Raw genomic sequence first — 27,426 nt, forward strand, 5'->3', positions numbered from 1 at the left:
TTGAGTTACTCTCATCTCATTGTGCAATCCCCTCACTTTTTCATGTGCTACTTTCTAAACTACTTTTTAGCTAAGTAATCATCAGCAGTGATTTTTTTTCAGATCCTTTATAGCAATAGCAGAATTAGCATGAAAATGTAAAAAATGTCCCAAAAACACAGTGTATCCAGAATAGCTAATTATATGGTAGCAACTAAATGCATTTAGCGATGTAGACATGATCAAGATGACCTGCTGAACTTTAACAGATTATCAGAATGGGGAATAAAGATCATTTAAATACCTCTAAGGGTTGTTGGTGACAGGAAGGCTGGCCTGAGTATTTCAGAAACTGCTGATCAGCTGATCTTACCCCACAATTATCTCGAGGGTTTACAATGAATCCTCCAAAAAGAGAAACTTTCAAGTGACTGACTGGTCTCTGTCTCTGAACAAATCAAATCAAACTCAAACTGCTTCTCTGAACATGACAGTGAGTTCGCTTTACTCAGATAGCCTCCACAGTAACCACATCTCAGTTCAATAGCGCATGTTTGGGATTCGGTTGAAAGGGACAGTTTGCATCATTGATGTGAAACAGAAAAATCTGCATCAACTTTGAGGTGTTAGCATCTCGATATAGACTAAAATTTCTAATGAATGAGGGTTTTCTTTTAGCAACTTTTTGAATCTATGCTGCAAAGAATGATTTAGTTCAGAAGACAAAAGTGGTACCTGGTAAAATCAATGAGCTGTAAATGGGCCTTTGCTCAGTATCTGTTTTTTAGGAACTAGGGCAGACAAAGAAGAACAGGACATACAATGAAGAGGAAAAACATGCATATGACATTTTAAAGTTTTTATTAATGTAATGATGTGTTCAAATATTATTATTTCTATCAGTAATTTTCCTTATCTGCCATACTGGAATCGACAAATACATTTTTTTGCCCACACGTTATCTTTTTGAAAAGTGTAAAGTGTGATTTTCTTTCTTTTTGCAAATTTGCAGAAAAACATCAAGGGTGTGACCTCAGTGGAATTCATACAGACTTCTTCTTTTTCCTCTGTTAAATGCCGCAGGCATTGCCCCAATTGGAAAAAAGAAGGGGGGATGGGGGTGCTGTACCGTTTCTCTTCATTATATTATATTATATTGTATTATATTATTACAGTCTACAGTTTAGCAGTTTATCCTGTGTTGGAGTGATAGACACACTGCAGCTCTCGGCACATGGTATAGCCAAGCTTTTTAACATCCTGAAGAGCACACAAGGACACGCACGGTCTGAGAGCAGAGGATGATAATGTATTGGTTAATGGATGTATCATTGCTAGATGTACATACATTTTCCACTTGTAATGATATACCGAGACCTCTGACACCCAAGCAGAAAGGAAAATGTTCATCAGAAATGGAGGCTGCTAGAAACTCTCTGTCAGCACAAGCTCTTTGGAGAACATTAATGCCTGCAATAGCCCACAGAGTACCATCAAACAAAGCGACCTGTGGGAAATATTAGCATTATGGCCCAACTGCGTGTAGCCTCAGCAATCATAACCCAGAACAGATCACAGCCTTATTTGTCCAGAGACAGGACACAGCAGGGGTTCAATCTGAGTGCCCTATCATGGCTCATGCACCAAAAAAGACTCGAGAAAAATGTGGAGCCCAAACTGGCAGGATCCCACAGAGCGTGGAGCATTGTGTGGATTAAGAACATCATAAGAGGAGACATTTGGGCTGGAAGCAGTATAACCAGAAACCTTGGGCACAGGCTAAATCTATGAAAAACTAAAAGCTTTGTAACAAGTAAGTTTGGTTGGCTGTGTGTCTCTTTTTTTTTCTGAAATAATCGAGCCAAGGGGGGAATAAAAATCCTTTTGCAATTTGCTATGCTGGCTGCTGAGAGAGAGAGAGAGAGATCAAGGACACTGAACAAAGAGGCAGAGAAGTAGGCAGGGAGAAAAGACGTTCTTGTGTTCCACTTGCAGTGAGACAGCAACCTGTTCAGCACTTTGTAGCTTGCAGTCACTTGCTACTCGGTTAGACTGTAGAGTTATACCATCAAAGAGTTTGCTGGGGCTGCTTAAAAACGACTCTCTATGGCAGGTATCAAAGCTTACGGCGCTAATTAGCTCTCAATGTGTAGTTATTTGCTGCAGGAGGCAAAACTTACATAAACCTCTTGGATTTACATTTTTTATCACTCATGTTGAGGTTAATTGCTCATTTCTTTGGCTTTTAAAGTGAAATTTACATGCAAAACTCAGGGTGAGGAAAAGAGGTTGGATTTGTACACTAGCTCACATGTAAACATGCTCACGTGTAGTGAAATGCATGTTCGGTTCTTTTCTTTTGTTAAAAAACAATCCTATCTATTAGGTAACAGTATACAGAGCTTGACATTTGCTCATACTTTCACGGAGGTTTTATATGTCCAGTATTGTTCCTTCAGCTTCTCATAGTGTGTATTTATTATGTCCACACAAAGAAGTAGATACACAGCTACACATGTGAAAAGAAATGAGGGCTGGGCATGAGGGAGAAATCCAAATTCAAAGTAAGAAAGAAGGAGCACAGTTCATCAGTGATACAAACACAATGCTTTATCTCACACAGGAGGTGTGTGGATTACCTTTTTAATTGGATCTTGGTGTGAGACTGGAAAAGGCAAAGGCCTATTGTAGTCGCTGCTGAAAGGGGGATGACAAAGCAAGAAAAGGACAGGGAATGAGCAGAGGAAGGGAGGTGAGTTACAATCTCGCATGCTTTTGGGAACACACACCCAATCACCACAGGAAGAATGTGTTAAAGGCAACCGGCACACTTTTATATAGACCTAAACACATTCAGGTATATAAGCATGAGCACAGGGCTAGCGGTTCTTCTGCTTGTCCTGTTAAGTCACAATATAGGATATTAGATGTATCACTGTATCAGTTGGCAAGGATGTGCCTTTGTCCCCTCTTATCCACTAGAGTTAAATGATGTTGCACCTAACCCCACGGAGGTGGGAGCCCAATATCGTAATTACCGTCTGCTATTTGCAAAACTATACTTTCACATCTCTATCGGTGCAGTTCACCTCACCTTTACATCACCATCATCATAGTATCAGAGCTCCTCCAGACCTCCGGGGTCAAAGCAACATGTGAGAGAGGCAGATGACCTCTTCCTGCAGCTCGTCCACCTTCACCTCCTCCATGAGCTCCACCAAGTATCCTAAGGTGGCTCAGGGCTTGGCAAGGAGCGCAGAGGGTAGGGATCTTGCATGTAAGGAGATCCTCCTTCATTCTGGCAGTCTTAGCGCTAAATCTTTGGTATTATGAGACAGGCAAGGAAGGAATGCTATAAGCAAAAGCAGCATAATTAACTAACATCAATGATTTGCTTCAACAACCATGTCGAATCCCCTAATGTAGAGAGCAAAAATAAAGTTTATTACCTACTGCAGACTTCTCAGCACTGAGTCAGGCCTCATTTCTTTTTTCTCTTCTCCTTTCTAAAAAAAGGAAAAAGAAACACTTAGGTTGCCTGTTTGTACAATATTCTTATAGTCTTACTGGGGATGTACTTGACTCACCTTTAGAGCACTCTGGGGTTCAATGTAAGACCTCCGCTGTGGTGGAGTCCTTCAACCAGGTAGAAAAATCCCCCCAAATCCCAGAGGGAGAGTCTGTCCTAGATTTTGAAGTGAAGCTACGCCCCATCACTGCCCAAGAGGGTGAGGTGAACCATTCTTTTCATTCCACAGCAGTTTGAAATTTTACAAAATGCCCTTTGCCTCTTGCAGAATCTCTCCTCACATTATATTGCAAACAAGTGCCCTTGAGACTATAAGAAAAGCGTGCATCAGCCAAATTTAGACACTTGTCCATGATTTGCCTGGAAACACTGGATGACACAAACAAAACTCTACTGGGAAACAAAAGTTTCGTGTGATGTGAAAACTTTAGGTAAACATTTTTTCTTACTGAGCTTTACTTTATGGTTCTCATCACCTCTATTGAAGAAAGCATTTGCTGCTTGTGCTGAATACTAGTGCAGTTTTAGCATAAAATCTACGTGTTTTAATCTGATTCACTCTACCTCTACCTGTAAATTATAGATTAAGAGACCTGCAGAAGCTCGCCCATCGCAATATGCAGAATACTGCAGAGTAGCCAGGCTATTATCATTCATGGGATGACCCTACAGCTACTTGTCTCAAAAGGAAAGCAGAAAATGATGATCCTAAATCATTTAATGTTATGTTATAGCAAAATATAAATCTTAACCTGATCTTTTTTTTGTCATTCATAGGTGACAATGCTGCATTCAAGGCGAATGTGACTGGGAATCCACAGCCCAGTGTGAGCTGGGAGCGAGCTAGTGGGTTCCCACTGTGTGTGGCAACAAAATCTTCCCATGGCAACATCGACAAGCAGCATATACTGAAGGTTTGACACTGTAAAACTACAGGACTTATCCTTGGCCTAATTGGAAATTTGATCTACAAAATACTAGTTAGACCTGCCATGATGTATGAAAAAAAAGGACCGGAGGCAGATCTGGAGGTCGCAGAGGTAAAGATGTTAAGATTTTCATTAAGAGTGACTAGGATGGACAAGATTAGAAATGAATACATCAGAGGTTCAGCTCAGGCTGAATGGTTTGGAGTAGGGATGCACCGATACTGATACTGGTATCGGGTATCGGGGCCGATACTGTAAAATGTGTGTGTACTCATACTCGTAAAAGTTAACCGATACCATGAACGGATACCAACTTATTTCATTAGTCAGAGGGTGGCTTGTCATTTCTGTTGTAGTTTTTTAGATTGGCCACTAGGGGGACATCCCGCACTAAACAGGCACAGGGTTAGGCGAGTGAGACTGGCGGCTCCAGATAAAAAAGAGAAACTGGAGGCTGCTGTAGCTAGGCTAAACAAAATGTCAGCAGTGTGGACCGGAACAGCCAACTTTAACTCAGGTTTTGGAAAAGCGATGAAAAATGTCAAGAGAAAATCCACGGGCAGTTTAAATAACAGAGGCTCTGACTCATTTTATCGCTCTGGATGACCAGCCAATGCCGGTCGTGGAAAGCATAGGATTGAACCGTCTTCTCAGCATACTCGAGCCGAGATATGAAATTGGACACTCTGCAATAATTTAAAAGTTTATTTTATTCTCAAACCTAATTTGTATTTATTTTATTCCAAACAGAAGTGTTTATTTATTATTCTGAAAGCTCGAGACAGTGCCAATAGTTCAGTGATATTTTGTTAAATTACAATGTGGATACTGCGCAATAATTTAACAGAAGTGCTTATTTTTCACTTGAAATTTTTTTTGTGGTCATTTTTATTACGATTCTATTTTTTACCGGCAGAGAATAAAATAAAACCTGTCTTCCAATTCATTGCATTTGTGTGTGTGTGTGTGGTAGAAGTATCGGTTTTTGTACTCAGTATCGGCAAGTACTCAGATCCAAGTATCGGTATCGTATCGGTTTGAAAAAATTGGTATCGTTGCATCCCTAGTTTGGAGACAAAGTTAGAGAAGTGTGGCTGAGGTGGTTTGGACGTGAGCAGAGGAGGGCTTGTGATATATTTGACCAGGATGTTACCAGGCAGGAGGAAAAGAGGAAGATCACAGAGGAGATTCGTGGATGTAGTGAAGAGGGACGTGCAGACTGTTGGTGTGGCAGAGGAGAATGCCCTAGAGACAGGGTAAGATGGAGGCAGATGATGGGCTGTGACAACTCCTAAAGTGAGCAGCTGAAAGTAGAAGAAGAAAAAGATAAAATTTTTATGTGATATTTTAAAACATTAAAGGATTTTGTTCACTGTCATTGTGTTGCTGCTGACTAATGTTAAGCTTGTGTTATATCTGATGAGCATCCCTGTTTAATTTTAGTCATCTAACACTATACATGTAAGTAGTATTCACTGTAGCTTTGCATGTACTTGTGTACTCTCACGTTTTTCACTGAATGTTACTCTATTGACAAATAAATCATGCCATTAATTTTTTAAGTTAAGACTGTAATTTCATCATCACTATCTGGAAGTTTAGGGTATCTAATAAAAATGTGTTGCTTTAAAAGGTGAACTCTCTTTCTGGGCGTGGTATCTCTGTACAGCCTATCATTAAGCTGAACAGCTCCCCCGTTTTGGTGCTGTCAAGTGAGATGACACACCATGCATCATGAGGAAAAGTAGATAGGACGGGGAAAAAAACTCTCACTGAACCTTTTATCTATAACCACTCCACAGTGGATTTAGTGCTTTCTCTGTACCAGCCGGGGAGCTTAACTGAAGCTTAAATAGCTATTATAAAGCAATTAACTTGTGGGTGCTGACATATGCATCTCCCCTTGCCATCTGTTTCTCTGGTAAGGGATGACTGTTAAGTTCCAATACTGTGTGTTGAGGAGTTATTCCTAGCATGCCACTGCCTTCTACTGCTTAAAATGGGTACTGCAGTGGGATAAAAATGACCTGAATGACAGTTTGAAACGTCTCACTGTAACTAGACACGTTGCTTTTTCCTTCATTAGTCATTTACCTAATGTCTAATACCTTCTCTCCAAATTAGATCAAAAATCTGACCTTGGAGGATGCTGATGTCTGCAAGTGCACTGCCTCCAACAAGCACAGAGATGCCGCCTTCTCCATATCACTCCGTGTTACAGAAAGTAAGCCAGCCATATCGTACAGGGTTGTTTGGAAGCCATCAGCACAGTTTGCCTCCAGTTTTCTCCTAGTGCCTCAGGTGAAAGTTGCTTTCTCTTTGTTTCCAGACCCACCAATGGACTTCAAAAAGATGCTGGAGAAGCAGCAGGAGCACACGCATGTTGTCTAATACTAGCTGTGACACCCCTAGAACCTGTCAAGTTGTGATGGAGCACTCTCTGATCAATTGCCAGATATATGTTTTTGCATGTATCCAGAAATACCCACAGGACAAGATCTAAAGAGTTGCTGGTGGAACTGAGGAAGATTCTTTTCAGCTACTATCGCACATATTCATATTCTATGTCATGCATGCAAACAAGCATAGTATATACCTGTATAACTGCTTCCTGTGTGATATTTCTTCTTTTGCAGAGGTATGGAGAAGAGAGGGGAGAAGAAGAAGCCACCTACAGAGGAGGAGATGTTAAAGATCCTGGCTGGAGCTGACAAGAAGGACTGGGGGGGATCTGTGCCAAGTATGGCTTCAGCAACATCAGAGGCATTCTCGAGAAGTTCAAGGAGATGAAGAAGAAAGTGGAGGTGGAGGTAGACCTGTGACGCAGAGAGCTTGTACACATGACACAGGATCAAATAAAGATGAACAGGTTTGGGATATGATATTTTTTAAAAAACAGCTTAAAATAGAGCAAGGGAGAACTGAGAAAAGTTTACACAACTTGGCGACAAAGTTAAGTTAGAAAGCAAAAGTCAGCTGATGTGAAGATGGGAAATAATTCAAAATGTCATTATTTAAGTATTTCTACATTTGATATGTTTTACAAGATGGTGCGTGTCTTGAAGCCCCTGGAAGACATCACTGCCAAAGTTGACGTCGTGTTCGACACTGTCTTAGAACTGAAGGATCCAAACATCAGGATCAGTAGTGGTTTTTGGCAAAGCACATCAGTTTTCTGGTTCAGTGTCAAAGTCTGCTTATTTATGAATGTTACCATGACATAAACCACTTGTGATTTCTCCCCTCATCTCAGCGTTGTGCTTGCAATTCAGGGCGCAGAGCTGCAGTGGGTCCAGTACTCTCGTGGGAAATATGAAGTGAAACTGATGGGAACTAAGCACATGCTATGCATTTCTATTGTGTGCACCTGAGTGACACGGGCACCTACACTCTGCAGGTTGGAGACAAGAGACTTTCGGCAAGTGCAGAGTGGAACTCGGGACTCCTTCTCACTGCTCATAATACAGATTTCATTGTATTTACTGTCCCCATTTACATGCTCCTTTTTACAAGCTTTCTTTACATTTGTCATTACTTAACCATCCATCCATTCGCTCAGGACCTTCTTTGCCCCCCGCGACTCCTTTTCAGGGTCACGGGGGGCGCTGGAGCCAGTGTTGCCAACTCCTCAGTAAGGAAAATCGCTATTGGTTGTCCTAAAAGTCGCTAGAAGTCGCTAAATGATGTCATCACCTAATTTGCATAATTGGTCATGCTAATGTAATTGTAACCTATGTTGTTAGAGAGAGAAATAACATCGTGGAAGAGACATGAAGTGAGTAAAAAACGTCCTAAATGCAGTTAGAATTTATTTAGAACTACAAATTAAATTTCTTTTAGCAATTATTGTTTTTTTTAATGTCACAATTCCAACCCTGCTCCTTTATCCGGGCTTCGACCGGCAAAAGTGACCCGAAATAGGCACTCTGGTGGAGTTACTTTGTGTGTGTGTGTGTTTATAAGTAGTTTTAAACCTTGTGATCCACAAAACAGCATAAGAGTAAAAGAAGAACTGACTGCGTTACAGCACCCGCTGCTCGTTGAGAGTAAAAGCCATACGCGCTTTCACGTCTTTTTTTAGCGACTTTTTTTCTAAAAAAAAAATTCTGATTGTTTCCTTTGGTATGTTTGTGTACAAAACTAAAATTCACTCACACACACACACACACACAAACAAAAATGTGTCATGTGTTTCATGCTTGCCTTGGGTAAAAACATAGCTTCCATGTTGAGTTAAATAAACAATCAAATGTGACAGATTTTCTAGAGCAGAACAACATATTTTCTATTTTGACATGATTTCTTAATACCCCCTAGCGACTTTTTTTTCTAAAAAAAAAAGTCGCTAGGGGGTCTGAAAACTCGCTAAATATAGCGACAAAGTCGCTAAGTTGGCAACACTGGCTGGAGCCTATCCCAGCTGTCATAGGGCGAGAGGCGGGGTACACCCTGGACAGGTTGCCAGTCTGTCGCAGGGCCAACACACAGGGACAGACAACCATTCGCGCTCACATTCACACCTAATGGCAATTTGGATTTTCCAATTAACCTATCCCCACAAGCTGCATGTCTTTGGACGGTGGGAGGAAGCCGGAGTACCCGGAGGGAACCCACGCAAACACGGGGAGAACATGCAAACTCCACACAGAAAGACCCCGGCCTGATGGTGGAATTGAACTCAGGACCTTCTTGCTGTGCGGCAACAGTGCTAACCACCGTGCCACCGTGCTATTTTATCCCCTCCATTCAGTGTCAGTATTTATTTGACCCAGAGATCAGACTTTCTCACTTAGTTCATATTACTCAAAAACCCACATGTCAACCCCCCCCCCCCTCCCCCCAGATCCATAGCTAGTTGGCTTGGAATCCTTGGATATGTTTACTTGACTGATCAATAAAAACCCTTCTTGTCTTCTGCTATATCTCATTCAAATGAACTGCTTAAAGTCGTGTCTGACTTCAAGCCAAAAAAGAGTAAATGAGCGACAGACTGCTGTGTTCGAGGTCCATCTTTCCAAGAAAACAGATCGACCCCTAATATGGAAGGTTAGTGTGTAGTTCAGGAAGAGAATCATAGGATTTAATTACACTTTTACACTATCATATGATATCGCATATAGGATGACACTGAAAATGCTTTTTAAAGATCATTTCCTGAATTTCTTAACATCTCAGTTACTCCAAAAAAAGGCAACCACAGATACAGTATACTGCCATTGTTTGAGGAAATATAAAACACTGGAATGTGGAAATAGTTTTCCCAGAAGTGTTTTTTGTTTTTGCAGGTAAAGGAAAGGGGAGGGAAAGAGATGAAAAGTCTGATGTCTCTCTGTATGAGGATGGTCTGACCTACACCTTAAAGATTAAGGATATGAAAGCCACTGACGCTAGAAACTATACAATCAGCACTGGAGACCTCACTGCCACCTTGCTGCTTTTTATTTACCATTGTTTTTGTTGTTTTGTTTTTCCCAACAGAGCTGTCTTGTTGGAGCTAATATTTCTAGGGAAACAAACCTTCACAGTTGAGATATGAGCTGCCACTGCCTTGTTTTCCTCCCCTGAGATTAGAAGCTTCGCTCCTTCGTAGCTATGCAAAACAACATCATCTTCCCTGTTTTTCAAATGAAGATGTATGGGGAGTGCAATAAATCCTCCCTCCTAGTGCTCAGTTGAAAGTAATCCAACCAAATCCCTGCTCACAACAAGCTCATTTATTACAGCTCTGCCTAACAAGACATTTACTTGCCCAAGGTGCAAGTTGGGGCATGTAAATATCTTTACAAGGACATGTGGCTGTCCTCTGGGTTTGCACCAAGAGAAGCATAGCAATTGAGGTTGTGTTAATTATAGTTATTCATGAATATGAGTACGCTCTATCTTTTTTTTTTTCTGGGGCTGAATATAAAGAACAAGCCTAATAAGTGCAAGAGCATTTAAATTCTGTTCGTACGTTCACCTTGTAATCATCAGTGTCTGTGCTTCTACTTCTAAAATTACTAAAACTTTGTAAGTGTAGTATGCTAATAAAGTCCACATTAGCACTAAATTGTCTCTCTTATTTTCATTCTTCCTCTGTTTTAATTCTATATAGGCATTCCCATCAAGTTTACCAGAATGTCTGTGTGCATGAGAGAAGCACAGCCCGCCTGGAGTGTGAGATGAGCTCCAAGGACGTGCACATTCGCAGGCTGAAGGATGGGTGTGATATCACAGCAAGCGGGCGCTACATCTTCATGAGTGAGGGGAAAAGGGCCGAGGTTATTATAGAAGAGTGTCAGCGGCAGATGAGGGAGAGTACTCTGTTGTCTGCACTCAGGACAACGATACACGCGAATATGTCAAGTCTGCTAAAGTCACTGTGGCTGGTAAGAATTCTGCTCTGAACACTTAAATTTTCTTGGACTATGAGGTGAAAGTGCATGTGTTCCTCCACCGATCAAACAATGCAGTAAACTGCAAATACAGCAACAGAGAAATAGAAAAATAGCACAGTGCTGTTCAGAACAAAACAGAGTGTCAGTGCCAAAAAAGATGCTTTGCGGAAACAAAACACAGGCCTATTGTGTGTATTATTATAGTACTGCACAGCAACAGAGAAGTGGTGAGAGTAAGTGCTCCAACTGTTGAACTGTTAGCCACAGATTCCTATCAGGCAAGCACCCAGTGCTCTCTCCTTTGCAACACTGCAGTGGAAAGACTTGCAAGTATGGCGATCTATCTTCTTCACTCTTCTGTAACTTCCCATATTCTTTTGTCTCTCCCTTGTTGCACTCCCACACATCCTTCCTCCTCTTTCAGGCTGTTACCCCTGCAGAATTTTTATCTGAGCAGACTCCACCATGTTCACAAATTGCTTACTGCTCTCAATTTCTGTAGATATGTTTTACAATAGTCGTGCTCGTGACTTCCACCTTTCAGCTTCTGACAATAAGATGGATCATTTTGGATGTAAAATACTACTAGCATATTTTAGAGAGTAAAACGGATGTTTCTTTTGCAGATTCCAGCTAACGTTTTTGAATCAGCCAAAGCCAAGGCAATGGAAAAAAAACTGTAAAAATCTAACAACACGGCATAACTGATTAATAATTAATTCTATGAATGTTAATTCTCTCTAAGTTCTTTTTCTCTGTGTGTTGCCAGAGCGTTTTGTCTCACTGAAGAGTTGTATGTCAGATGTTCAGTGTTCGACAGGCTCCCCTGCAGAGCCGAGTGTTGTTCTTGCTGATGAGAAGGTGGATGGAGTATTGCTGAAGGGGGTGGAGGTAGGAGATAACGCAGAACTGGATAAAAGACTCGTTAGCTGTTAATATTGAAATGTAAATTTGACAATTTTTTTTGTCTTTTTCATCCATCCTTTTGTGTTAAATTCAACAGTTTTTGAGGCTGATGGAGTTCAGGTGGTAAAACAGGGAGCTGTGCACAAACTAATCTTCTCTGGTGTGAATGAGTCCCATGAGAGCAAGTACACATTCAGAGGTAAAGGGGCTGAAAGTGAGGCTGTGCCCAGTATTGCAGGTTAGTGCAGTGGTTCCCAAACTGTTTTGCTAGGTCCCCCTTTGTTTTACATGAAAAATCCCCCCCCCACGAAACCTCCGTGCACAAACACATCCTCCAAACACACACGCCCATTTTTTTTTTTCAAACTCCATTGTGGTTTATTTCTATGGGGAACAGCTGGGACAAATCAGACCTAACGAGACAAGAGGAAGCAAAACTAGGCACACTGCACAGGGACTTTCACAATAAAACAGGAAACAAGATTCTTTATTTGTCACATGCATAGTTATACAAGGGCCCTGCGACAGTCTGGCGACCTGTCCAGGGTGTACCCTGCCTCTCGCCCTATGACAGCTGGGATAGGCTCCAGCACCCCCCGCGACCCTGAAAAGGATAAGCGGAAGCAAATGGATGGATGGATAATTATACAAGTACAATACTCAGTGAAATGTATCTAAGTTTACAGCACCTGGTATTCCAAGGCAGTCTCCCATCCAAATACTAACCAAGCCCAACCCTGCTTCGCTTCCGAGATTAGGCGAGATCAGATGTGCTCAGGGTGGTATAGCCGTAAGAATGTAAACATGACAACACAAGCTTGACAATTAGAACATGGAACATGCAGACATGAAATACCTGAGAAGATAGGGAGAGACTAAAGCACTGGCATTACAGAAAGTAAAACAATGAGGACAAGACAGACTATATAGAGGACAAGATAAGACTCATAAATCATGGAGACATGGATGAAACAAAACCCTAACTAAGTAATACCACAAGAACTTTATATTATGGAAAACTAACATAATAAAAATCAAAAACACAAAATAAACTCAAAACACTGGATCACAGACCTAGCCCCTGACACATTGTCAACATGAACTAAAAATGCTTATTATTAGTTTGTAGTCATCTTTGCTACTCTTTTGGATACCAAAGCTTTTCTCAAAGCTTTGAAAAACCGTACTAAAAAATAAAGACTGCAGAGAATCAATCCCATTTATATATGATCTCATTTTCCTAGACCCTCCAGAAATTGATTTGTCTGACCACTGGACTTGTTGGGGCCTCAGCCTGTGACTGTAAAGGCAGGCCACACAGCCACCATTAGATCCTCTTCAAAGGCAAACCAGATCCTAAGCTTACCTGGTATAAGGATGGTGTGAAGGTTATGGAGGATGAGAGGACCAAGGTGGAGCAGACAGATAATAGCACCTCATTGGTGCTTAGCAAGTGGATTAAAATAAAGGGTGTCATTCTGTATCATATGTAGATACAGTTGTTTTTTTATTCACTTTGGATGTTTACTTGATGCGTGAGAGAAGATTAGTGGCACATTTATGCGCTGTCTCAAGAGCGACTGTGGTGCTGCTGTTACTGACGTGCAACTGATTGTGATTGGTGGATGAAATCACACAATCATATCAATTTAAAGCACTTTTTCAAATGGAGGTTTGTATTTAACTAACACATCACTTTCTTTAGACTGCCCAAAGCCTCCTCAAGGGAAAGTTGAGTTTCTTGAGCCGTAAGAGAAGTGTATCAAGATGAAATGGAAGGCTTGGAGTGACAACGGGGGTAAGCAGGTCACCAGTTTTGTGATCGATTGCTGTATGGTAGGCAAGAGGTCCTGGAACAGGGTTGGAGAAGTGGATAGTAGCATTAATGCCTTCACTGATGATAAAGTGGAGGAGGGCCATGCATACTAGCATGCATCAGAGCCATCAATGAAGAGGGAATGCGTGACCCTCTGGAGACAGAGGAGGTCCGTGGTGGAGAGCCCATAGGTGAGCACTAATCATGATCAAAATCAGCCCAAATAGGTCCAACTACAGGTGAAAGGTAAAGAGAAATGCTTTATGGTTTACAGTTCACTGCAGTTCCACTTCATTGCCATGCTAAAAGTTTCATATCCTGGATTTGAGATGTCTATTGACACCTGTTTAAAATCGACTTTATCCAGAGCCTCCAGGTACAGCATCGCAGCATCATGTGTCTAATTTAACTAAGAACACCATGACAGTGAGTTGGAGTCCTCCAGCCAGTGATGGAGGAGCTTCAGTTCACGGCTACATCTGTGAACTGAGGAGAAATAAAGGCTGCAAATCCATGAGGAGCTACTCACTGGTCAGGCTTGGAGCAGCGTGCCAAGCCAAGCTATCTCATGCGTCACTGCAAATTTTTTATTGAAATCAGTGGTACTGTTACAAGCCGAAGTGCCCATTTTAGCATTTTATCTAAAAACTCCTGACTCCTAACTAGGGCTGGGTATCGTCACTGATTTCTAGAATCGATTCAATTCCGATTCACAAGGTCCAGAATCAATTCGATCCACGATTCGATTTAATTCGATTCGATTCGATTCACTTCGATTTGAATATGGGGAATTTTGACAGTCAGAAATATTATAATTCAGATTAGTACATTTACATATTTTTGTATCTATAAAAAGGAAGCTGACACACGCAAGACTTTATCAAAGGTGTGAGCGTCACAGCAGATGCCTTTGTGTCAAAGTAGCTGAAGATAAAACACAGAAACACATGAAGGTGATTTTTCCTGGCCTGGGATTTTATAAAAATATTCTGCAGTACATCAAAAACGAAAGAAAACCATTAATCAACATATGAACATTACCTCTGAAGTTACATCCATGTTCCTGCACTCATTTACTGTTTTAGCTGTTTGGTGGTTGTTGAAATTTTGTGAGATTTCACCAGAGATTCTGGCATTTCGGGCAAAATAAATTTGTATTAAAAAATCGATTCAGGATTTTAATGAATCGATTTTACGTAATCCAAGCCAGAATCGATTTTAATCGATAAATCGATTATAAAAACCCACCCCTACTCCTAACCTAGCTTCCTTACTGATGCTACATTCACATCTATCACATTCAAGCCTTTATTACTGTTTCTAGAAACCAACTTCATGGTGTATGAATCGGTGGAAGATATGGGGTATGATTGACTAGTGTAAACAGGGCTGCTGCAGGCACTCCCAGCAGCGTTTCTAATCTCATGCTGGCTAAAAGTCCAGCACGTACGTCTTCCCCTCACAGTGTGTTGTTTATTTTCTTTCCTGAATCAGCAGGATGGAGCCCGTCGGTATGTAGGCTCCCATATTGAAGCTTTGAGTTTTGAATTTGTGTCTTAACCACTTAGTCATTTGCTTTATCACATATTTTACTCTAAATGGATACCATGCTGTATTAAAAAAAACTTGAAATTAGCAACTTATCCAGTGATTTGGAAAATGTTTACTCAGATCAAAAATTAAGTGTAAAGTTTTGCCATTTCTAATGTATGGTTTCACTTTTTTTATGCCCCTGTTGGCCATTTAAAAAAACAGAGTAATTCACTTTATGTGGAGTTTATGTTCAGCTTTTATTTATAGTAAATGTTCCTTTTATTTCTGTACCTAAATATTTGATTTATTCAACAGTATACAAATTTAATTTTCCCCTGAAGCAGCTCCCGGCCTAGTGAGGAACCTGAATGTATCTGATTCCACAAACTCCTCCGTTTCTCTAAAGTGGACTCCTCCATGCCAAGGAGACGAGCTCATCAAGGAGATGCTAAGACGTGGAGGAAAGCCACTAAGATCCCTGTCTCCTGTACCGCCTTCACAGTGGTGGGACCTCAGGAGCAGATGAGGTACCACTTCCGTGTCTGAGCTGTCAATGAAAAAGGGGTGGGGGAGCCCACTGAGCTAGCAAAAGGTGTATTGGCCATAATAGTGGGGTTTTTGCCAATTTTGTAAGGGATTACATTGCAAAAACGGTAATTAGATTACCGTTACTTTCCCGTAGGAACGCTGCGTTACTGCGTTACTAAAACCGTGATTTTCTTGCGAGACTGTCTCATGACAGCGACATAAGCGAGTGTGATGTTCGTGACATAAGCGAGTGTGATGTTCGTGACAACAGCTGTGTGCAGATCAACAATGGATCATATATCGAGTGCGGGAGAGAGTATGAGCGTGCAGCGTGTAAAGCGTGGAAGTACTGACCTTATTTTGAGTTTGATTCCGTAAAAAGTGACAAAAACATTAGTGTCCGTTGTGCGTGGGAAGAAAACTTCTTTTTACAGCGAAAAAAAACCCTAAACTTCCAAGCAAGCACCGAGTAGCTACGACGTAATGGGAAACTCACAGAGAAACTGCGGTATCCTTCCACTGACCGCTGCGGCACACCTGCACCAGGATAAACCTCCGCCTACTCTACTCCTGCTTTACAGGTGAAAATAGAGCAAAAGGACCGGTAGTCTTTGACTTTATTTATTTTCTGCTGTGTTTTACTTGCATCTGAAAGAGTGAGTGTAAACACTATATATATATATATATATATATATATATGTATGTATGTATGTATGTATGTATGTATGTATGTGCTGGAATGTGCAGAAAATAGGTTTAAATGTTAAACTAATTTCTTCCAGTCAGAGAATGGTGCATATAATTAAAATTTTGCTTCATGCATAAAGTTAAAAGATTAAAACTAACAAAACAAGTTTTAAAAAGAGACTTTTCCATTTGATTACATTTTGTATGATGGATTATGTAGAAAAAGTAGAATTGGGCTGAAAGATCTATCGCTTTATCGCCTATTCAGGTTGTAAATCATGTTTTTAAAAAGTAACTAAGTAACTAAGTAATTAATTACTTTTGAAAATAAGTAATCAGTAAAGTAACGGGATTACTTTTTTGGGGAAGTAATCAGTAATTAATTACTGATTACTTTTTTCAAGTAACTTGACCAACACTGTAGGTAAGTGACGAATGCTTCATTATTTACTCCCCACTTTGTCCTTCTTTAATGATTGTATTCTGTAACAAAAAGTCACTTCAGATCTATTTTTGCTGTTTTTATAGCTTTATACAAACTCCCAGATCTGTCAAGAGAAATTTACAGTAATTTCTTCCTCTTGTTCTCCTGCTGCTGTACTCAGATGTTCCCCAACCGCCAAACAACCTCCAGTTGGTGGAGGAGATCCTGGACACAGTGGCTCTGCAATGGGATCACACCCCTGACCTGGCTGATGAGGATCAGGCAACACATTATGTACAGCTTCCTGGTTTACTGTGACCGAGTGTGTTTTCATTAGCAAGTGCACTGTTACTGGACTGCTTCCAGGAAGGAAGTACTATTTTTAGGGTCACTGCACAGAATTCAGTCGGTGACAGAATCCCTTTGATTCAAAGCAACCTTTCATCATCGCCAAGGAGAAAGGTAAAAGTCTCAGTCACGCTCTTTACTCAGATTTATTTATGTCTGCTGTGTGTTTCCAAGAGAGCATCAACAGCCTTCGGGGGAAGGAATATGCATTACATCAAAGTCATGTTAAACTTACTTTCCTGCTGCCGCTGAAGGACTAAGCCGTTCTCAGAGGACATGACTGCACCATGAGCTGTGCCTAACAGGAGCTGCCAACTCCACTGGTATGAAAGACATGGCTACTCATGTCAGCACCCATAATATATGTGAAGCAAAATTTAAAACATCTGTGCGTACAATCTTTGTACACACAGATGTTTGCTTCTGTTGCCCACAAGTAAAGAAAATCTCCCCTTTGTAGGCTTGCTGGTATCAAGGGGAATCCATGATCTCGGACTCCACTCACTTTTGGCACAGTTAATGGAGTGTGCACTCTAGTCATCCCCACTTGTGGCGCTCAAGACAATGTAGAATACACTCTGGTGCTGGAAAAGCCTCTGGGGATGATCAAGTGTACTTGTAACCTAGTAGTGTATGGTAGGTTCTACAATGAGAGAGGGTGGAGAGTGAAATAATTAATAATTTATAATGATATTACCTGATCTATATGTTGTGACTATCAGATAAAGATGACAAGGGTCTGCTGGAGAGCTTCCTGACTAATCAGAAAAACAAAGAGATGCTTATTTTGTAAGGAGTCTTCTATAGTTACCCTTTTCTGTTTTCAGTTTTTTCAATTCTGGTAATACCTTTAACAAACACTAGAGGTCAGACTCTCACTCTTCCTTCAGGAGTGACTAAATGTTTGGTATGTTTGGGGGTTGCTCCTCATTAGTCAGCTCATTCAGCCAGAGAGATTGTCTTTTATCTTTAGCTCACAAATGATTTTCTGTCTTAAAAATAAGAAAGAAAGAAAAGAATAGAAAAAAAATCTTTTTTTTCCTCCTTATAGGTGTCCAGTTCTTCCAGAATAGCTTGTTTCACAGGACTCTGCATCAGGCCACCTATTAAAAAAAACCCTCCAGTTTGTTGCTCTAGTTTTTGTGTGACCTTAAGATTCAAACTAAACTAAGTTAATTCACGGTACACGTTGCACCACATCCACAACAGACAATAGTATGAGAATAGTTTTCTGCCAATTATGCAAAAGGCCACAATTTAAAGCTCACTTATCCCCATAGCTTACTTTGCGGATCTGTATCGTGTAATTACAATGACCTGTGCTTGAAGGCAGGCTGGAGCCGTCGTCAGATATCTTTCTTTTCTTGCACACCCAGCATTGCTTGGTGTATTGGACTGTGCTTTAAAAAAAACAAAAATCAAAGTTGCCTCAAGATGAATTTCAAACAAAAACAAGAACTTGTTTACCTCAAAGTGCTACAGGGCCTCAGGTACAACTACGTTTTTAGGACCGTCTGCATGAATCCGTTTTCACTTCTTCGTTTTTGGTTGTCTTTTGTTTTGAGGTTTGTTTGGTTTTTGCTTAGTTTTTTGTGTCTTTTGGCCACTGACACTAATCTGCAGCCAATTTGAGGTCAGGTGATCAACTTTGCATGCCAGCTGCTTGCATGGTTTTTATGTGTAGGACTGCTAACTTACTGTATTGCCTTACAATGCAATGCCTGTATAAAGGGTGTGTATAAATCCAACAGTAATTATACAGATTCTACTTTCAACCATAACGTCCACTTAACCACAGTGTTATCCATTCCTTTTAAATCCAGTGCTTTAAAAAAAAATACCAGATTACTTTTAATCTGCATATCTGACAGTCTCTTTAAAAGACATTGCCTCAGAGCGGATCGCTGCTGCTTGAGACCGAGTGTGGTCTGGTAAGGAGCTGCCAGCCTGACAGAGAGGGGTTACAACCCCTCTCTGTCCTTGCGTCACTATTGCTGGCGCCCACAACTCCATTTGTATAGACCCACCAGAGGACTGGCAGTCAGACTGCCAGGTTCAAATCAATTAAGCACCAAAAGGCACTAAACTGACGTCACAGGTACCTTCCGCTTCTCCCCTATTCAGCTAAGCCACAATAAAGTTGAAATACCGTGGAGTGAAACTTTGAATGGTTAGTCTCGGCATTTCAAAGAAACTAAAGGCTGCTGCGCTCAAACGGAACTTGATTCTTGTGCATTTCTAATGGATTTCTTTGATGTTTTATTGTATCACATTTTCATTAATGTGATTACGTTTTGTTTTTTTTAAAAAGAACTTTCTTCACTCTTCAGGAGTGACATTATTTCATCAGTTTCGTGTCTCACCAAGTCTGTTTTTATAAGGGCCATTAAAGAGATACTTTATTTCTTAGAAGACTGGACTTCTTTGATGGCAAGACTTTGGCTGCAAATGAATGGGACACATTTGAAGAGAACTGGCACGGATTCAGCAGGACAAAATTCTTAAGATGTCTGTGTGCATGTTCAGGAAGAAAATACAGACAAGGTAAGGTAACAGGAAGCTGAAATGGAAGAGAAACAGAGAGCCTTGTCGGTCGAACTCTGAGTGAGTTTTCACAGGGTTAACTGCTGTTGAAAGCACATTTCCCTCGGCCAGACAATACTGCACAGCAGCTACTAGAACAGAGCTCTCTGTTGTCCTCCAGTTCATTCTGTCTGTAATGGCACTTTAGCTGCAGAGGACCATCAGCTTCAGTAGAAACACAAAAAAAACCAAAGAGTTATAAACATCTGCTGACATTTTCAATGCAGTGATCCTAGGAAACAAAAAAACAACATCAACAAAGAAAAAAAAAAAAGAGACATTTTGCTGAACTTGCATTGTAATTGCATTTATTTCTCCAATAGTTATTCACATTCATAGCAGTTTCACTACAGGAAAGAAACTATTTCATCTCTACAGTCATGAAAGAAAGAAATCACAATGAGGTGAAAAGCTCAAGGACAACAAGGTAAAGCATGTCATCGAATTAAAAGAAAAGTGAAACATTCTTTCAATAAACGGAATTCAAATTCTGCGTTGCGATGGACCTTAAAACAAGAATTAAATAATCTGTGGGAAACAAATTTGGCTTTTCCCACATTGACAGGCAAAACATTTTGGGTTTTCATTTTCTGCAAATGAAAGGATAACACTTTAAAAAAAGATTTATACATCAAGGTAAGTAACACTTTAATTAAAATGAATGTCTTTTAAAGAAAACACATGATTCTCACATGCTGATTTGTCACTTTCAAAACACGAACTTTTCGAGAAAAAAATGAAAGGAAAAATGAGCATATACTTTAGAGGATACAGTGCACAATAATCCTTTGTTAATAACACTTTCACTGCTAGGTTTAAGGAGAGATCGACTGGCCTTACTTTGGGTACAGAAAAGTGCAGAACGTGGTGAGGGGGAGGGGGGTAATTTTACAAAGATGTTTATTTCCACATATTTCTCTTAAGCTCATACTGATGTTGCAGGGCTGTCAGTTGTAGTAAAAAAAAAACACATTGGTGTTGATGTGGAGGAGTCACATCAGCCCACTAGTCATGCATGATAAATACACAAACTTTACAGCTATCTGTTTTGAATGCAACCCACTTCAGAATCATGAGCACAGCGCATTAGCAGCAAAGTCTTCAAATCAACAATCACAAGAAACAACAGCAAAAAGAATTCAGCAAGAAAACTTCTAATCAAAGAAAAGTGCTAACCTATTCAGAGGACCAAGTGGAACCACAGGAGACCTCTGACAGCTCTCTCTGGTCCCTTTTACATGCGCACACAAAGCTTTGAACAACGGGCCGTTGACAGACTAAGGTAAACTGATGCGCCTGCTGGCCTGCCATCTGTGGGGGAACGGGGTGGTAGCTAACAGCTTCCCCTCTGTGTCATATTTCACCTTCTAATCTAATTCAAGCTACAATATCACCCAATAATAACCTCCGTCCTCAATGAAAAAGCTAAAAGCAATCCTGCACCAGCGAGGGGGAGGGGGGGGGGATTTCTGTCACCTGTGAAACAACAGCTGGTTTGACACATGAGAAACCGCCAATGTTGACATGTTCCACTCAGTCAAATGAGTTCAGTTTTGAATTATAATTTAAGCTTCTTTTCTGGAGCCCAAATCAAATAAAAGCAGACACTTTAGAGAAGAAACAGTTCGGCCAAGAAAAAATATCTCAAAAATAAATGCTCTGTACTGTAGGAACAACAGTCAGGAGGCTTTGTGTAGCAAAGGACAAAGAAGGAGGTGCCCACAGAAATTGCCCACATAGTAAGGATGAGTAAGACTGCTTGACTAAGTCCTGCCATCCCTGCATGGTTTTACTTGAGGCCATGTATTAGAGTCTGTGTTGGCTAGCATCTCTACTTGCACTCCACTTTCTTTTAAGACTGCTATCAAGCTTCGGTGGACGGCTTTCAGCACAAAGGCGGCCGATATTAATTGTTGACAGAAGGTGCTCCATCGGTGATGAAAACAGGGAGAGAACTGCAGAGTCAAAGTCTGCAGTGCTGGGAGGACAAATTAAAACACGCAACAGAAAAGTGGTCACACGGCCAGACTGATGGAACATTTCTGACTGACAAAGCAGAAACATTGTGCTGACAAGCACAGTGACAGGCTGAAAGAATATTGAGGAACTTTCTGGCAAAGCTGTAGTCAAGAATAGCCACTTGTGCCAAGTGTCTTTCTCGGTCAAAGCAAAACTGTGATACTGATATTGATAAAAACCTTGATGACAGTCAACACCATTGTCTGCCTGCAGATCTGTCATGGTGGCTAAGGTGATGCCTAAACACCTTTTGAAGTGTTTGAATGTGTGTGGGTTTTTTTGTGGTATGGTTTTTCTTTTTGTGCGCATGTAGCTGCTGACTGCTGTTGGGGTCAATGACCCAGCAGAAGAAACCCATAACATGGGCTTGTATTTTTCCATGGTTGCTTCATAAACAATATATATACACAGCATCACATCTGAGAGTTTCATTATTAAACTATTGCGCTAAATATGTTCCACTGTCATGTTTAACAGTGATTAATAATTTAAATTTTTCTCCACCAGCATATAAACAGGAGGCATGTCCAGCAATGGAAATTGTCACTATTAAAACACTAGCCTAAAGTTCTTAACTGACAGTAGATCTGCAGTCTGTTACAAAGCTGCGGTTCTGAAGAGGCGACGGGCATGAAGATGGTTTTAAGAGCATTGTGATAATACAATAAAAATATCCAGTAGTGTGTGTACTTCATAGAAACTCTGTTGGTTCACAGCATTTCGGGCCTTGAGTTGGTTCTGATTTGCCACAAGAACACACAGACGTTCAAGCAACAGCTAAGAAAAAAAAAAAAAAGCAGTGTACGCACTCTCACACATATGCAGACGCTCAAAAACACGCGCAAGTGTAGACATCTGAAGAAAAAGTTGCAGTGTAATTCTTAAATATTCAGTAAGACACTTAGTTTTAAAAAAAAAATTGCAGGGGACAAAACAAACGAGAGGTGAGAAGCAGAAATATGCAAGAGATGAAAGACAAATTAGGAGCCAGCCTGTTAGGGATTAGCTGTGGCGGATTTCGCAGGATTAAAGCTGATGAAGTGTCCTGTGAGAGGGAATTATTGGGAATAATGGGATAACTGTTTCCTCACATGACATGCCAGTTCCCTTGTCTTCCCCATTTTTTTCCCCATTTTGGTTTTTCAGTTCGTTTTGGCTGCCTTAAGGACAAAGCGCACACTTTTGTGCATGTATGTGTGCATTTCATTATGAGCGAGCGAGCCCTTTCCCAGGGCCCTGACAGACACACACAGAGTTGATAAACAAAAAGATTCCATCCTGTAACATAGCCCTTCTTTTCAGTCATCATAACATTGCTATTAGGCCAAATAAGCGCCTGTCAGCTGATCCATTCTAGTAATAAGATCCCCATGAACTTTTTCCAATAACTAACACAGCAGGAGCTGTGGGTGTCAGGCGTGTGTACGTGGTAACATTTGCACCTGCGCTTCTTAAAAAGCTGCTGGTGGGGAAAACAAATTCCTGGTGGACTTAACACCAAAAGGAGAAGCAGGTGCACACTACACAGCAAGTAATAATGTGCAGTAGTCTGCTGTGTCCATGGTATTTAGTGTGTTCTCCTTGTGACAGCGGGACACTGACAGCAGTGTGAATCTCAGGAGAAAGCTAAACTTCTTCCCCATCCAACATAAATGTTCAGTCATGAAACTTCCAGTACACACTGGTTTGTTGACACCCAAATTTCCCTCCCTGAATTTCAGCCTTATTGGTTTACTTTTTATCATTTTTTTAAGCTGTGCGTCTAGTTATTCGAGGACATCGTAGAAGAAAAAATACTTTAAAAAATACGTCGATGATGACTTATGAAAGTGTAGAGGAGCAGGATTGTTATAAATAATATCAAGGGGATCGCAGATAACGAAAACAGGTTTGGACAAGCTTTTAGAATAGCACCCTTAATTAAGGGGAACACAGAGCAACAGAGAATGGAAAACATATGTATACGTCGGTATTAAAAAAACTCCCTTTTTAACAACAACAAATAACAAACTAAATGTTAAATAGTAATGCTGGACAACATAAAGCATACGTCTGTGCTGGGAGTGTGAGGTGTGTGAAAGGACTGTGTGCCAAGCGAGGTAAAAATCAAATACATCAACGCACACAGACCCCATTGCTCTCCCATACACACTCCTTGAAGGTGCCCAGTGACATGCTTCCATTAGCCAGTTAAAAGTATGTAATACTCTCTACATAGCAGGTTAATATTACTGCACTTATCACCTTTGTAACTAGGTTGAAAGCCATTCTATCTTTAGAGGAGGCAGGTAGGACTGTTGTCGGGTGAGGCAGAAGATAATACTACTGTATCTTCTTGGTTAGAGGACACATGTGAGATTACAACGCTAATGGGGCAGAAGGGTGATGCAAAGGCTGTAGTGGCCCAGCGGTGTTTGAGCACCACACTGAGATGAAGGCTGGGGGCTGGGAACCTGGCAGTGAGATGTGTCCATAATCACATGGTTTGGAGACTGCTGCAACTCATGTTCTCTTCCTGGCCACCTCCACGTCCTGGCACTCAACAGCTGACAGTGCTATGAGCATCTGCGCAGCGTAGTAGGTGGCCATGATGATGGCTCGCGAATGGGGCACCGGGAAGCAGAACTTGTTGACTGCAATGGTGAGGTCGGAGACCATGAAGAGCACGGCACCCAGGCAGGCAGACAACTTGGTCCAGGTCCACAGGTCATTCGCCAGCTGCAAACCTGCGATGGCCCTCCAGCCCATGAAACCAATTAGGGCGATGTAGACGGCCACCAAGTAGGTGAAGGGGCCAGAGAGGTAGGGGTACAGCAGGATATAGCACAGAAAGGATACAGCAGTGATCACCAGCCCAGCACGCACATTAATGGGCTTCATCCCAAAAGCAGAAGAGTAGAGTATATGGGTAATGGCAAACATCAGCAGGCCTGTAGAATATTAAATAATACATGAAACCATAATTAGGTTTTAATACAAGTTGTTTCCATTGAGTTTTATTTAGTCTTTCTAATGGTTCTGATTAATGTTTTCAATGGGCTCAAAAGGCCAAGAAGCCAGGAGGAGTCAGGTGATAAAACAATTCCTGAACCAGGGGTTATGTCTGTTAATATTTGACACACCTAGACATTTATTGTTATATGGTTGAATTACATCTGATGAGATAAGTGTTAAAATGCAGAGCTTTTCCTCACCATGGACAAAGTAGCCCTGCTCCTGCCAGATGAGAAAGGCATCACCCAGAGCAGAAAAGATTAGGCCAGCCAAGATCTTGCGGGCACTGGAGTGAGCACAGAGAAAGGTGAAGCCATGAGCCAGCAAAAACACCCACAGGCAGAAGATGGGCAGGCATTTGATCAAGGCGCTGAACCAAGATGGGCTTGAGGTGGGCAGCCACAGGACAAAGTATACACAGGTCGCTTTGAAGAATGGCACCAATTTAGGGCCTTCACTCTTGACCTGAAAGTAAAATGAATTGTTACATTAATAACTGAAATATAGTTGAAAATACATGTGATGCTCTTATAATCATCGACTTAACCTCTTAAGCCCCAAGCCTACCTGATCTCCTGCCTTTTGCCCCCGTGTCAGGGGGCGTTGGGGCTTACGAGGTTAAAATAGATGCATTTTCTGTTTGAGCTGCATAGTGTTATATTCAGTGTTGGGAAGGTTACTTTTAAAATGTATTCCATTACAGAATACAGAATACATGCCCCAAAATGTATTCTGTAACATATTCCGTTACGTTACTCAAAGAGAGTAACGTATTCTGAATACTTTGGATTACTTAATATATTATCATGCTGTTTACAACTACATGAATGTACTATAGCTGTGATTTATTACTGTTACTGAAGGTCCGCGGCTCCGAACCGTAGTAAAGGGACCTCTGGCTAATACGGTGGGTTCTGTGTCGGGCTCGTAGCTGAAAACTAGCTTTACTTTGTTGTCTGGGTCGACTGTGCTTGCGAGAGACAGAGAGAGGCGTTGAAAGGCTGCTCCAACGGAACTTATTGTTTTTGGAGGAAAACACGAACACTGTGTACAGTCGAGTCTTAATAGCTTACTTACAACTGGGCTCGTCAGGCACTCTTCTTGGCTGCAGTGGTTATTATTATATTTACATGCTTCCAGCTCCCGTTTTTGCTCGATGACAGCTCGTACTTTTCCTTTTTCTCCCTCCCTCGCTCACAGACACATAACGTGTATGGCAGTCCATTCTCCCTGCAGCACGGACTACACTGCCTATGATGCTACATTCTTTAGAGCTATACCTGTAGCATTCTGCCTATTAGCTTAGCACAACAACAACAAAAAGGCCTCTCTCACCCAGGAAACACGCAGAGAGAGAGTGTCACCCTGTAACCATGGCAACCGTAACGCTGCCACCTGGAACAACAGAACGTAGCTGTCAAACAAAACCCAAACAGTCCTGACCCGCCACAATATGAAACAAGGAAGTACCGCTGTGTAATCCATTTATTTCAACAAAGTAACTGTATTCTAAATACCACCTTTTTAAACGGTAACTGTAACGGAATACAGTTACTCATATTTTGTATTTTAAATACGTAACCGCGGTACATGTATTCCGTTACTCCCCAACACTGGTTATATTTGTGAATAAAGGAGGGAAAAAAACAAGTAGTGAGATTTAAAACTGCTGACTTTGTGTGGCCATTCGTTTCTCGCCATCAGCCATACGTCACTGAAACCAAACTTTGTGGGAAAAGGCTGTCGAAGGAAATGAGAATACTCCCAAACTGTGACTCCTAGTAACCTTTAAATTTCTCCTTTTTACAACTAATTTTATTATGTTGCAAAAAGAGAATTATGTTTCTCATCTGGTTTACCTTCTTCCTCGTATATGAAATTACTGAGAACTGTGAAGTGTAATCATCACTCAAGTTCCTCTTTCCAACTGTGTTACCAGTCATATTTATTTTGTCCAAATAGATGAGGCACACAACACACATACAAATTCAGAGTATGAAAAAGTTTCACAAAACCCCTGGAATGATGAGCCACCGGTGATTCTGAGAATCACTTTTGAGGCAGGCCCGTGGGATCAAAAGGCAAAAGAAAAAAGAAAGTGGGTGAGGTGGAAGGAAAAGGCACTGAGTGTTGGTTCACTAGAGGTGAGATCGCTGGAGGAGAGAAGAAGAGTATATGAATAAGGCGGGAAGAAGAGGAGGAACAATGGGTCATAGTGCAGCAAGGAAAAGTTTCAAAAGACTGGGCAAGAACTGCTGGTTTGATGTCCCAAAGGGCTATTTTACATCCTACCCTGATATATTCGGTGGTAAGCAAAATGATGTAAAAAAAACCAAACAAACAAAAAAAGCCCTGGCATGGTTGCAAAGTTCAAAAGAGAAAAAAAAGGAAAGAAAAGGCAACTAGGACAAAGAGAAAAGAAAATAAGAAGAAGCAGCCTTAGGGGAAGAAAACAGTAAATGAGCTGGTGTACCACCATTCTCATGGCAGCTGGATGTAGTAGCAGAGGAGAAGTAGGATAGAGAGACTGAAGGATCTTACAGTTTATTAGTGTGAAAGAAGGTAGAAAGGAACAGACCAGAATTGCACAATTCTTCAAAATAGTAACAGATCAAATGACAGTACAGGATCAACTGTGTTCAGTTTATTTTAATTCAATTTTATTTGTATAGTGCCAATTTGCAATAACAGTAGAATGAATGTGACTTATATAGCAAGGTAAACCCCTACAATATTAAATGGAAAACTCTAATGATCAGACGATTCCCTGTGCT

At 41.0% G+C, this 27,426-nt stretch overlaps 1 protein-coding gene and 2 pseudogenes across 2 annotated transcripts in view; 1 reads left to right on the forward strand and 2 right to left on the reverse strand.

Moving 5' to 3' along the window:
* LOC146515794 (immunoglobulin superfamily member 22-like) lies at positions 1–22,929 on the forward strand (annotated as a pseudogene). Its single transcript, XR_014874833.1, has 23 exons — positions 1–3,241; positions 3,573–3,707; positions 4,286–4,422; positions 6,562–6,661; positions 6,767–6,803; positions 7,074–7,247; positions 7,485–7,622; positions 7,710–8,104; positions 8,658–8,664; positions 9,385–9,487; positions 9,723–9,916; positions 10,554–10,805; positions 11,584–11,709; positions 11,821–11,958; positions 12,965–13,190; positions 13,261–13,341; positions 13,426–13,727; positions 13,904–14,067; positions 14,861–14,982; positions 15,411–15,698; positions 16,870–17,379; positions 17,517–17,692; positions 17,779–22,929. The product of XR_014874833.1 is annotated as an immunoglobulin superfamily member 22-like (transcript).
* On the reverse strand, positions 12,398–12,516 carry LOC146515795 (5S ribosomal RNA; annotated as a pseudogene).
* The window catches only part of tmem86a (transmembrane protein 86A), a 9,732-nt gene continuing 4,876 nt past the window's right edge, over positions 22,571–27,426 (reverse strand). Inside the window, exons 2-3 of the mRNA XM_085164848.1 lie at positions 24,853–25,117; positions 22,571–24,588 (exon numbers count right to left, since the gene is read on the reverse strand). Coding sequence (XP_085020974.1) covers positions 24,161–24,588; positions 24,853–25,117 — 693 coding nt within the window. The 3' untranslated portion in view covers positions 22,571–24,160. The remainder of the gene's footprint in view (positions 24,589–24,852; positions 25,118–27,426) is intronic.

The sequence above is a fragment of the Neolamprologus multifasciatus genome, chromosome 7 (assembly GCF_963576455.1).
Source record: "Neolamprologus multifasciatus chromosome 7, fNeoMul1.2, whole genome shotgun sequence".
In the NCBI taxonomy this organism is placed as follows: Eukaryota; Metazoa; Chordata; class Actinopteri; order Cichliformes; family Cichlidae; genus Neolamprologus; species Neolamprologus multifasciatus.